This window comes from Penicillium rubens, assembly GCF_028828025.1.
Source record: "Penicillium rubens strain IBT 27055 chromosome Unknown utg000003l_segment0_segment0, whole genome shotgun sequence".
NCBI lineage: Eukaryota > Fungi > Ascomycota > Eurotiomycetes > Eurotiales > Aspergillaceae > Penicillium > Penicillium rubens.
In genome coordinates, this window is record NW_026890601.1 from 3,945,061 (window position 1) to 3,957,398 (window position 12,338).

The following is a 12,338-nucleotide window of genomic DNA, read 5'->3' on the forward strand; positions in this document are numbered from 1 at the left end:
TGTATTTCTGTTCATGATGCGTGAGATTTAATTAAATCGTTCCTACAACAAGGCTAACAGCGCTCTTCCCTGACCTTCCCTCGGTTGCGTAAAACATCGTACTCAACCCATCTGGCCATGTGAGTACCACCTTCCGGTAGCAAGCGCCCGGGATTCATGACATGACAGCCCTCATAGGTCATGCAAAACGGTGCAGCCTCGGGGTCTGCAAGTACCAGTGCGGTTGGCAGCGGGTACAACTGTAGAGCTGAGGCATGGTCCCATAAGACGGGCCGCAATGGAAGCGGAAATGGGGAGATTGTTCCTTGGTCCAGGATGGTCTTGACGAGCCTGCGGGCCATTGACGCCCCAGACGAGGCAGTTGCAGCCTTGGTGCCCTGTTGTTGGTCCATGTCTTCGACTTGACCCTCACCAGCTGCAGAGACCGCATCACCAGCAGCACTGTTTGAGGGCTCATCCATTGTAACATCTGACTCGTTGTCAAGGGTGGTGTTGACAGCACTGCGTCGCAGCCTTCCCGAGATATCATCTCGGAAGATGGCGATGTCATGGACTGGCCCAAACCACGAAAGACGTGCCGGATTTGAAGTCCAAATTGCATCTCCCGCAGGTTCGGCGGTTTGTGACCTATTCAACTCGGCGTTCGCTGTTGCAAATGCACGTCTGACTCGAGAGGTGAACAATTCCGGGATAGGTTGTCGCGGTACTGTTGAGGCTGCACCAGCAGAGAATGCCGACGCCCAAGGATCATTATCACCCGGCACAAAGACAAAGGTCGAGTGTTGTAGCAGCGCTGGAAAATCGGATAAAACCAGCGCCAATGAGTCGAAATATTCCTTGTATTCGATACTCCCGGCTCGACCACCTCCACTGATGATAGCTTTCTGTGCAAAATTGCCGATCAAGATAAAGGCTTGTGGGCGTTCACGAAGAGATAGATCATTGTAGGTTCCGAAGACCTTCTTCAGGGCGTCTAGTGTCTTCATGTTGTCTAGATTGACTTCGCTCATGATCGCGACTTTGAGCCTAGTCGTTTCTGGTGCGTCCTGGTCTCCTCGTAGGCATTTTTCCTGGATTCTTCTCATTCGTGCACCCTGGGCACGTTCACTTCCCAGTCCGAGAAAGTCAACCCACCCAAAACCACCACTAGAACTCAGCTGTCCGCTACCGTGGCGGTTACTTGTTCCTAGCGAGATATCACGTCGCTCACAGGGAGGTCCGCAGATTGATATGCCGACAAACTGACCTCCGATTGCACCCCCGACTCCTGTGTTCCCTCCCAATGCAGCACCTTTTACCATCTCTTCCTCTTCGTAAATGCCATCGACAAGCACAATCATGCCAGGGGCAAACCACGCGCCATCTTCGGGTATCATTCGGGCATGGCTCAAGTCCAATGCTACACTTCCAGTCAAGTCGACCAGGGATAAGTCGCCAGTAGGAGAAATTGCAAGCAATCCTAATAGTAGATGCGAGGTTCCACTCCTGCCCAGCAAATTTGCGATTGGCGTCAATTTATAGGATTGTCGGTGGGCAAGATTGGACGATGAACGTTGCAGTGAAGGAACACCGGCGACACCCAATGAGCTCTGGAAAGATTCATTACGGAGCAATCGTTGATACACAAGGTTGTATCGATCTCGGAATAGTGCAGTTTTGTAAGCTGGTGATGGAAACAAGGATGGCTTTGACTTCACGGCTTCAAAGTATTTCTTGTCGACGTTATACGTCAAGCGCGGAAGATCAAATGCGTCAACAACCTTGAGCCAACGTCTTGGGTGAAGTGACAGTTGTGTATCATCTTCCTCGGCAGTCCCTTGTTTTGAGGTATCACCGGCTGTTTCAACCCGTCCATCTTCTACACCCATGGATGCCTTCAAGGAACCATCTTGGGAAGCCGTTTTCCCAACAACAACCCTTCCACCACTCATACTGCCCTCGAGAGCTTGCAATATTGTCTTTAGGGACGCTCCTTTCCCTTCCTCAACAATCACGCCTCCACCAGCTCTTTTCCATATCTTGGCAACCTCATCCAGGACTCGTTCTGCTAGGCCTTCCTCACGCCACCCTGAGCCACAGTTCTTGCCCACAAACACTGCTAGTGTTTGAAGGGCAGACGATGATATTGTGAGATTATGTTTGCGGGTGAAGGTCCGAAAGGCTACTGGGCGCAGGGTCGATGGAGGGAGTAAGATCGGTAAAATTGAAGTTTTGGTGGGAGGCGCATTTCCCTTGGGTATTCGAAATGGACGTGCTGGTGTCCCGAATGCAGGCGAGGACGAAGGAATAGGATCCGCTGTCGCTGTTCTGAAGCGATCAGGATGTCGCGGTGTTGAGTCCATATTGTCTCAAAAAAGAACGCGGAGCCTTGTGAGGTTGGGGTCAGAAGCTCGAAGTGAAAACCAATAATAGGAAATAGTGTAGTATACCTAGATAATTCAGAGTAATAAGAGCATAATAAGAGGGGAGAAGGGGAGGAGAAAAGAGAGAGAACCAGAATTCAATTAAATCGAAGACGCGTGACACGCGCGCCGGAGCTAAAGCTTCTTCCAATCTCATTTTCTCTCTCTCTCTCTCTCTCTCTCTGTCTTACCCACTTCACTCGATTCTCCTACTTTAATCTTACTCTTACTTCTTAAAAAGCCTATTTGGCTTCCTAATTTCTTCCTCCACTACTCTTCATCAAAGTCGCAATGACTGATCAATCTTCCGTCTCGGCGCAAGAGAAACGAACGCAACTCGATGACTTGATCGCACGCGCTGCTGCAAAAGATGCGACCAAAGACCATGACTCTGCTTCCGAGTTGTACTCCCAAGCTACCGAGCTTCAGGCCGAACTTAACGGCGAACTGTCCCCCGAGAATGCCGATTTGCTCTATGCCTACGGAAAATCATTGTACAACGTGGCTGTGAGTAAAAGTGATGTCCTTGGCTCTAAGGTAGCCGGCGAGCAGCAACCGCAATCTGGCGACGCTTCTTCAACCAATAAATCTTCCGCTGGGTCGAAATCCACCAGTGATTCCCTTGTCCAAGACGCGATCGCCAACTCGATGGCGGAAAAGTCGTCTTCCACCAAGCGTGCAGACAGGGAATCGGAGCCCACAGAATCCAAGCCATTCTTCCAGTTTACAGGAGATGAGAACTTTGTTGACTCCGAGGACGAGGATGAGGAAGCTGGTGAGCAAGGCGAGGACGAAGAAGAAGACGACGATTTCGCCAATGCCTATGAAGTTTTGGACCTTGCCCGTGTTCTGTACCTCAAGAAGCTAAGTGCTGTAGAGGAAAATGACGGGGGCAAAGGAAAATCGACTGTGATGTCCTCGGACATAAAGCACGTCAAGGAAAGAATCGCAGACACACACGATCTTCAAGCCGAAATTTCACTGGAAGGTGAGAGATTCAGTGAAGCGGTTACCGACTTGAGAACTGTCCTCGAATTGAGAAACTCGCTTTATCCTCAAGAAGATCCCTCTGTTGCTGAGTGCCATTACAAGCTCTCCCTCGCCTTAGAATTCGCATCAGCCCAACAAGGTGGTGAGGAGGATGGCGACGATAAACCCAAAATTGATGAAGAAATGAGGAAAGAAGCTGCCATACAGATGGAACATGCCATCGCGAGCTGTAAGGTCCGAATGGCCCAGGAGGAGAAGAAACTAGAGGCCGAGAAAGATGAGGATGAGGACAAGGCAACTGCGACAAAGCGAAAGATCGCTAATGTCAAGGAGATCGTCACCGAGATGGAACAAAGGGTAAGTGTGGTTTTTCCCCCTCTCTCTTGCCTCTACTTCCTATATATTGCTTGAACTAGTTAATAATGAACTAAATTAGCTTGTCGATCTTCGCCGACCACCCGTCTCAATTGAGCAGAACGACCAAGCCAACGAGGCTATGCTAAAGGGAGTTCTGGGTCAGATCATCGGTCAGTCCGCAACAGATCAGAAAGCTCAGCTTGATGCAGCTAGCAAGGGAGCAACAGATCTGTCTGCCTTTGTCAAACGTAAGCCTGCAAAGCAGCCATCGCAGCAACCTGAAACCGCCTCAAAAAGAGCTGCCGAGGAACCCGCGGAGAATGGCTCCAAGCGGTCTCGCGTTGATGATGCTTCCTCATGAACAAGGTGTCTCGTGTCCTTTGGCTGAATCGGAACTTCTTTTTCTTCTCTTTTATACGTCCTACCTAGAAATTATTTAAATTACCAGGGTATTAATGAATTCAATGAATCAGATCTCGTGTGAAATGCCGGACTTCCAAAAGGGAAAAAATCATAGATCGCAAGCTCTTGTTGGCTGGTATTAATAGTGCATTAGTATGCAACAGAGAAAACAGAGAGGAAAACAAAAGGCAATGGAAAAAAGGCAAGACAACGAGGTTGTTCGAAAGGGTATCATGTCACATTATGCAATGACCTCATCCCACGAGATCCATCCCTAGGATTTCCTGCGGCTAAGAGATTCCCCACATCGCAGGTCGACGTTTAATCTCACGATTTCTTCGACGTGCGGCAAGTCCAGGGCTCCAGATTCCGGCGAACAGGTCCTCACACTCATCTTCATCCTGGCTGTCAAACTCTGTATTTGCTGGGCCAGACTCGATTTCATGTTGATTGGCTTGCATAATCTGATCCACACCAGGTGGAGATTCCCAGCATGAAGAGGCGGCGATTTTCTTGGTTTCGAGAATGAACTTGCCAACCTTGTATCGCTGTGATTCTTCTTCGGCTGCAACATACTTCCAGCCCAAGACACTGCCACAGAACGTGCAGCTAATATCACTGACTGTATGTGCCCCTGTAACAAGTTGCCGAGGGACTGGACGCTGCAATATCGTATTGGGAAGTGAGGCTGTAGGTGAAGACGACGAGCTGACCGACACAGCAGTGGCTACTGGCTCTGCCGACACAAGATAGGCACGGCCATGGCGACCTGTAAACCCCTTGCTAATAATTTGGGAAGTCCAGCAAAGATGTGAGGCACATCCTGCGCAACGCAAGTAGGAAACATGGCCGTCGAGATACTTCTCGGTCTTTGTATTTTGGGGCTGGTCCGTTGGAGAAAGCCCCGCACTATGTTTCGTGGAGAACCCGGTGGGAAGGAGGAATTTAGGGAACTGGATAGTTTTGACGCGCTCCTTAGACATTCTGATGTTTAAATAGGAAGCTTCACTCTGAGAGGACCTTGAAAGGCTTCCCAAGATTGGAAGGGAATGTCCACGGGTATGCCCGAGTGAAAGGTGAATTGCACCTGGGCAGGTCTGGAGGTGAGGTCATATATGACTTATCTCTTATCTTATCCGCACGGGGCTTGTTTCCGTCAAAGCGGGGGGTGACATTCTCATTAGAACACTACCTAGGTACATACGAACGCATAAATGAAAAAATAATGAAGCAATACTCGGTATTCGGAATAAAAGGACAGTCGCCTTGCGTAACAGAGCACCAAGACATAAAACAATATCCATAACTCCAATCCAAAACGAATTAAACCGCATCATACTACTATGATGCTATCGCTAGACTTCGGCAACCAAGAAAAGCCATTTATTACTGAGGCAGGGCCCTGGTTCACTGTCTGATACCCAGGGTGCCAAGGTGGTGAGGTTGAAACCACACCATCCTAGACTTCGCACGAGCTCCATTTCATCCGTGCGCTGGGAGCGACTGACACAGGCGACTATTTGTGAACACCCGAAGGTGGCGAGATCGGCAAGTTCGAACAGAGCGATCAAGCTGAGGCAGAAGTCAGCAGGTGAATCAAACACATATGAAGGACAGTCACTAAACAGAAGAGGAAAGTCTTGACTTATCCAAGGAAACACAAGGGGCGTACATACCCTGACTTAAGGCCGTGTTCAAGTGCACGGTCCTCGAAGAAGACGAACAAGGTCCGCTCTTTATTGTGTTCAGCCACGAATCCGCGATAGATCGCATCACTGGAGTAATCCCACACTTCTATCCATCTCTGGATTCGATCATGCTGGTGCTCGATTTGGTTTGACTGCATATTTTGGAACGCATCCATCCCCAGTGACTCCTGCCCCACGAAACTCCTCTCACCCAGGAATGTCGCAGACAGTTTGTCACAGAAGAGTCTCTCACACTCTTCCGGGATGTTATGCGTTGCCTCCCCCTTGTACTCTGGCCAGTTGTTTCCAGGCCAGGTTCGTTCCGCGCGGGAATCGAGGATGTCGTGGGGAGGACTTGAACGAGACGATTTAGTCCCCGAAGGGACCTCAGGCATACCACTGTACCCCTAGATTGGAGATTAGATGCCGAGCAATATGGTTGCGATTTCGGGTTACGAGATACTTACCGGCGCCCAGGGTAGTGCAGTAGTGGAAGCCGTGGACCTTGGAGGTCGACGGCTCAACACTGTAGCAAGTAGCCAGAACGGTGCTCTGGGAGTCTTGGTCGAGAAACCGCTGCATTTGATTGCAATTACTACTGTGGTTACTCATATATTTCGCCATGATGGTTGATCTTTCAGATGATTGTTCTGGGAGGGATTGGATGAACGGTGTAGGTCAAGATACCGAACTAGATCGAAGTTTGGATTTTAGATTTAGTAGAGAAGACACGATGAAGACGTTTGACGTTTTGGTGAGGAAAAATCAAGTGGTCTGATGTTGGATAGCGGAAGTGGACAGGGGTTGGACGGGGATGGACGATGTGGAAGTAGAGACGGTGTGAATCGGGGGGTGAGCATTTTCCCCAGTCACCTGACCATCTCTCACTCTCTTTACACAAGGAATTAATTATTGTGATATTCTTCACCTTTCTCTCTTTCGTTAATTTAGTTTTATCGTTATTATTACTGGATGTCATGAGTTTACTTTCTCTTCATGCCTTAACATGATTTCTACTGGTTGGTCGACCTCAGTCTATAAAGAGGGTGCTACCAAAGCCAAGAGTGATTGTATTAATGCGCAACAGTAAAATTTATATTAACTGCACAGACGAAGGGTATTTAGCCAGACGATACTGAGTATCAATGCCTAAGCCCTGCCAAAGTACTTGGGGGAAGTCGGAATGATTAAGGGTTGAAGTATTCTTATTGCAGCTATGGTAGTAGTACACATTCTGAAGGTAAAGAAACCTCTCAGGATGACACGGGAAAGAGACATAAGGAATAAAAAATAAAAGAATAAGTACGAAAATAAAAGCCGCTCTAAATCATATGCATATACACAGTGTACCAGGGGAAAAGAAAAAGAAAAAAAGAAAAAGAAAAAAAAAAGGAATGCAAATCCATAGAGGCCATAAACTTGTCTATTCAAAGCTCCCTGTAATCGCTAGGCCGAACTCGTCGGTTTCTAGCCTGATGACGTTGCGGATTCACGGGTTGACGGAAATATGGTGAATCTTCTTCCCGGGAGTATGGTGTGCTGAAAGCTGTCCGCTGCTGATTCGAGAAATTGTTCATCCCAGCGCTTGGTCCTTGGAACCCATTCTGGGGCATAGGGAACATCATTGAAGGGTCCCCGTTGAACATATTGGGAAATCCGTTGGGCATGGCACCATTGCTTTGATCGAACATACCAGCTTGAAGAGGATTGAAAGGCATGTTCATGGGATTCCACCCAGGACCCATGCCACTGGGAAAGCCATTGGCAGACGCCATCGCCATGGGGTTCATGAACCCCATGGCTTCATTGCCGAAGCCAGGGGCCGAGAAAGGCATCATAGGCATGCCTTGCATTGGTCCAAAGCCGTTGAAGGGCATATCCTGGTTATTAAAGTTTGGAGTGGCGACAGGCGCACCGTCTTGGACGCTATTGGCCTGGATCGGAACGTCGGAATGACCATCATCTGCCTTCTGTTTCTTTGGCACGTTACCCAGCTCGGAGTTTACGGTTTCACTCCGACTGGTAGGCTCGTCCTCAGCGGATCTTTTCCTAGATTGTGTGGGGGCGGTCTCTTGAACTTGATTGAGCGGGCTCTGCTCTTTGTTGGCGGAAGACTCTTTGGGCTCGGTTTCGGCGACTTCAGGGACAGAAGTGCCATCCGGGGCTGCGGGGATCTTTTCCTTCTCTTTCTTGGCTTCAGCCTTGTCGGCTTCATATACCTTAATTTTTGAGGCGGATTCATCATCGGGAGTGAGGTTATCAAGTAAGACGCCCTCTGTAGCACACCCCGGACAAACAAAGTCACTTTCAATCAAGGCATTTGAAATACAATCATTGCAATATGTCCTCTGGCAACACGGTGTCTTTGTTGGCTCTAAAAACATCCTCTTGTCAATCGGGCATTCCAGACCTCGAGCTTGCAATGCTTTGCTCTCCTCGACAGCTGCTGCTTCAGCTGCCGCCGCCGCCGATGCCTTCGCCTTTTCTTGGTACAATTCCCAGGATGCCTTGTCCGGCTTTGCAATGACAAAGTCGCCGTCAGCATTCACCATGACCCCTGTATTCCTCGAATCTTCAGTGGAGCCATCGGGGGCCAGGGATTCTGGTTTCTCGACTTTGGTTTGAAGTGAACGTGGTATGCCAGTTGATCGTTTGACTCGATATTTGCCGTCGTACTTGGGGTCGTTATTCGTAGGGCATGCTTGGATCCAGTGGCCTGCGTGCAAAGGTTAGCGATCTGTGGGTGTGGTGATTTAACTAGAGGTGTATACCTTTTTCCCGACAACGATAGCAAAGATACCCTGGAGGTGGAGGGTGGTCAGGTACATTGACGGGTTTCCCTCTGCCACGACCGAACGGTACGGGTGTTGCGCTAAATTAGATTAATATCTCCATAATCCAAAAGAATCCGCTTAGGGTGCTCTTACTTTGCCATTTCTTGTTGTTGTTCCTGCCATTGGCTAGCTTGTAGGTTGAACAGAGCGTTGATCTTCTCCTCTTCTGTTTGGGCATTATTGAGTTCGAGGACGTTGTTGTTCACGGATTGTCCCGTTCCGGGTGTTACTCGGCTCATCGACGGATCGTTGCGAGGGGCACTGCGAGCATTGACTGGCATCTTGCCAGAGACGTAGCGAGCAGCACCGCCCTTACCAGGGCGCGCTGCAGGCAATCTGCGGGCGATCACGGAAGTCGATCGAGGGATTATAGTGGTGTCATCGTCGTATTCTATTGGATGTCAGAAAAGTTTCCTGTTGATCAGGAGCAAATGGGGCATTGGAATAAGAATAACATACCCTCTCTGGTGTCCTCATTGTAGATTGACAGCTCAAAGTCACTCCCGTCGCCCAATCTACTCTGGCTGATAATCTCTCTTTTGAGCTCAAAGACCGAAATACCAGTGCCATCGAAGGTGACCCTTGAGGGTTCTTTTTGGGACTTGAATTTGAAATGAACGGAGGATGACATTGTATTCAATTTGTGAGGGGGTGATGCAACAAAGATGTCTGTGGGTTGTATTAAGACCCAGGTTTAGGGGCACCGCCGCCGCGTACAGTGAGCAATAGGGGATAATAAAGAGGGAAGAAGAAAGAAAAAAAAACTCGTGAGAAGGAGTGAAACTGGTGTATCACCAGTCACAAGAAAGAAAGGTTGGGCAACAGATTTTATCTGTTCAAATCACAGAGAAAGCACGAGATATTTTTTTTAGAAGAAAGCAGGGATCAATAGACCACTGAGACAATGGAATGTGTGAATGAATCTTTTTGAATGCTGAATGGTGAGTGTTCAGGTCACTGCATACAAATGGAGATCAAAAAGAATTGATGAATACGATGATCGAACACTGGCGCTGAATTAAAAAAGGTGTATTCAAGAGAGATCTGATGGTCTGCCCCGTCCTTCAGATTCGCAGAGCCACCCTAGCACCCTGACCTGTGTCGGACCTGTCTGGAGATCCCTGCGAGACACCAAATCCAAGTTATAGAGAGACCTGTTAGGAATGAGCAAATTCACAGTCAAACGACCGAGGCCGAGGTGTCGCAGTTGTTAGGTAATGTAGTTTGGTGATCACACGGCGCGGAGTATCTTCAAAGGTGAAATAAAAGACCCAGATTCGGCAAAAAAGAACTTGGGAGGGATAATGGGTGTGTGAGAATGGCGAGGATGGGATTTTCGTGCGCCGGTATGGAGGAGAGGAGAAGGTGAAGTGGCAAGTGAGGAAAAGTCAGATGATCTGGATGTGCCTTTACCGCCTTCTAGACCGCTTTTAATGGGTAATGATAACTATTACCACGTGACCATCTGGGCCCCAAGCTGAGAAGGCTCCCCTCTACCTTCACAAATTGGAATGGTCACTTATGCAGCCGTAATCTTCCAAGGTTACACGTCTGGTTAAAGAGATGTTTATCTCCCTTCTCGGCTTGTTAGGTAGACAGCAGAAAAGGGCAGAAAAAAAAAAGGTTTAATGTGTGAAAGCGACTTGAGGAAGTTATATCTTATGTGTTTTAGTCGTCGTTATCTTCCCTCAACTATCCAGGGCATGGAATCCGTTATCTCAAACGTCTTTGGTCATTTGAACTGTACAGTATGTTGGTTGATGGGCTCGGCCCTCATGATCTCTATTTCTCTATTCTTGCATAAAACCATAAAATTGCAAAAGATGTCTATGTGAAAATATCACACCATTGACGCAGCTGAGCCTTTAGATCTCAGCCTCAAATTGGCGGACCAGGAATCCCTCTGTTTGAAGGTGATCTTTCACTTGAGACACGGTATATTCACCGCGGTGGAACTAGGACATGGTCAGAGGTTCTGCTATGAGAAAGAAATACTTAGGAAGGATACAAACTTACCATTCCTGCTCCCAATGCTGCATCAGTGGTGGTTTTGTTGAAGACCTCTGCAAAGTGCGCAGGTACACCAGCCCCACTTGAAGCGATGACCGGAATCTTAATCGAAGCTTTGACGTCTCTGATCAATTCCAGATCAAATCCAGCATTGCTTCCATCCTTATCAATGCAATTCAGGAGAATTTCACCAGCTCCCATGGCCTCAACAGCCTGCACAAGTTGCCGCACATCGATATCGCGCGTTTCTCTGCCACCTTTGACGGTGCATTGGTACCAGCAGAAGCTTTGCCCATTGGAGTTGGGGAATTGGGTCTTAATTGTGTGGTGGGGGGTATCTTCAGGCTTATCCACATATACCCGCTTGGGGTCGACGCTCACCACAACGGCCTGCTTTCCATAGGCTTTTGATATCGTCTCGATTGCGGTTTGGCCGCTCAACTTCTCACCGGCGCGGTAATAGTCCTCAGCGGCAAAGACAGAATCAGAGCCAACACTGACTTTATCGGCTCCAGACTTGAAATACATTGTTGCCACATCCAGAGCAGGAACCTTCGTGCCATCAGTGTCGACGGTGTCTTTGATTCCTCCGCCAATGGTCAATGGTACAAAGACTGTCTCCGATGTTCGTCGCAAAATTTCAAGCATGGGTGTATCAGCAATGGGGCAGTTTCGGAAAGAGGTGATGTTCAAAAATGTCACTTCATCTGCTCCTTGTTCGTAATATTTCTTAGCCATGTCCACAGGCTTACCGAGGTTACGAACGCTGCCCCCGGCATCTGCTCCACTCTTCTCTCGGACATCATATTGGTCACCCTTGGTAACGACCAAGTCACCAGAGTCGTTTGTCCGAACATCAAGGCAAGCAATAACGCGACGAGTGAGCCCATCTTCTTTGCCAGTGACCTGGTCCTGTGGGAGCGACTGGAATTGATCGCCGTTCAAGAATGCGTGTATGGCCCGTAGCCCAGCCACGCCACTCTTTTCCGGGTGAAACTGGGCGCCAAAGATGTTACCCCGACTAATAGCACCGATAAACTCTTCCTCGCCATATGTGGCTGTAGCCACAGACCAGCCGTCACTTTCCAATACACCCGGGTTGTAGGGGGCCGCATAGGAGTGGACGTAATAATACTTGCTGGTCGGCCTCAGACCATAAAAGCTTTCATTTTTGTTGCCATCGGACCCAGTGTTGATTGCAGAATTCCATCCAATGTGTGGTACGCTCTTCGAGGTGTCGTTGAATTTTTGAATGCGCATAGGAATCACGCCAAGCCCTGCAACGTTGTTGTCCTCCTCTGAGCCCTGGAAAAGGGCTTGAAGACCAACACAGATCCCCATAAAGGGCTTCCCCGCTTCGATATGCTGCCGGATGGGCTCCAAAAATCCTCCTTTGTCCAGTTGGGAGAGACAATGGCCAAAATGGCCAACGCCGGGGAGTATCAGTTTCTAAAATTCGACTGTTAGCAATGGCATGATCGTGAGCTAGCCAAGGTAAAAATTGGTCTGGAGTATTTGACTAACATCAGCTTTTTTCACATCCTCCGGGGTTTTCACCCATTCGACATCATATCCGACTTGGTTAATCGCATTGACCAAGGAACGGATGTTTCCCGCAACATAGTCCAGCAGGTGGACGGTAGGCATGGCTGCAG

At 48.7% G+C, this 12,338-nt stretch overlaps 6 protein-coding genes across 6 annotated transcripts; 1 reads left to right on the forward strand and 5 right to left on the reverse strand.

Moving 5' to 3' along the window:
- Positions 1–53: 53 nt before the first annotated feature.
- N7525_007712 (DNA polymerase epsilon noncatalytic subunit) lies at positions 54–2,342 on the reverse strand (the record flags this gene model as incomplete). Its single annotated transcript, XM_002568117.1, has 1 exon — positions 54–2,342. One exon carries the CDS (start codon positions 2,340–2,342, stop codon positions 54–56), a length of 2,289 nt encoding a protein of 762 aa, XP_002568163.1.
- Positions 2,343–2,693: 351 nt separating this feature from the next.
- N7525_007713 (SHNi-TPR domain-containing protein) lies at positions 2,694–4,110 on the forward strand (the record flags this gene model as incomplete). Its single annotated transcript, XM_002568118.1, has 2 exons — positions 2,694–3,749; positions 3,829–4,110. The coding sequence occupies 2 exons, from the start codon at positions 2,694–2,696 to the stop codon at positions 4,108–4,110; spliced, it is 1,338 nt and encodes a 445-aa protein (XP_002568164.1).
- A 331-nt stretch (positions 4,111–4,441) lies between these two features.
- N7525_007714 (yippee/mis18 family protein) lies at positions 4,442–5,134 on the reverse strand (the record flags this gene model as incomplete). The annotated part of the gene is made up of 1 exon (XM_002568119.1): positions 4,442–5,134. The coding sequence occupies one exon, from the start codon at positions 5,132–5,134 to the stop codon at positions 4,442–4,444; it is 693 nt and encodes a 230-aa protein (XP_002568165.1).
- Positions 5,135–5,506: 372 nt separating this feature from the next.
- Positions 5,507–6,463, reverse strand: N7525_007715 (ornithine decarboxylase antizyme; the record flags this gene model as incomplete). Its single annotated transcript, XM_061214186.1, has 4 exons — positions 5,507–5,723; positions 5,828–6,193; positions 6,237–6,246; positions 6,307–6,463. The coding sequence occupies 4 exons, from the start codon at positions 6,461–6,463 to the stop codon at positions 5,507–5,509; spliced, it is 750 nt and encodes a 249-aa protein (XP_061068617.1).
- Positions 6,464–7,266: 803 nt separating this feature from the next.
- N7525_007716 (cleavage polyadenylation factor subunit MPE1) lies at positions 7,267–9,304 on the reverse strand (the record flags this gene model as incomplete). Its single annotated transcript, XM_002568121.2, has 4 exons — positions 7,267–8,555; positions 8,611–8,711; positions 8,767–9,064; positions 9,133–9,304. 4 exons carry the CDS (start codon positions 9,302–9,304, stop codon positions 7,267–7,269), a joined length of 1,860 nt encoding a protein of 619 aa, XP_002568167.1.
- A 1,234-nt stretch (positions 9,305–10,538) lies between these two features.
- N7525_007717 (imidazoleglycerol-phosphate synthase) lies at positions 10,539–12,330 on the reverse strand (the record flags this gene model as incomplete). Its single annotated transcript, XM_002568122.1, has 3 exons — positions 10,539–10,628; positions 10,690–12,132; positions 12,208–12,330. The coding sequence occupies 3 exons, from the start codon at positions 12,328–12,330 to the stop codon at positions 10,539–10,541; spliced, it is 1,656 nt and encodes a 551-aa protein (XP_002568168.1).
- Positions 12,331–12,338: the final 8 nt, after the last annotated feature.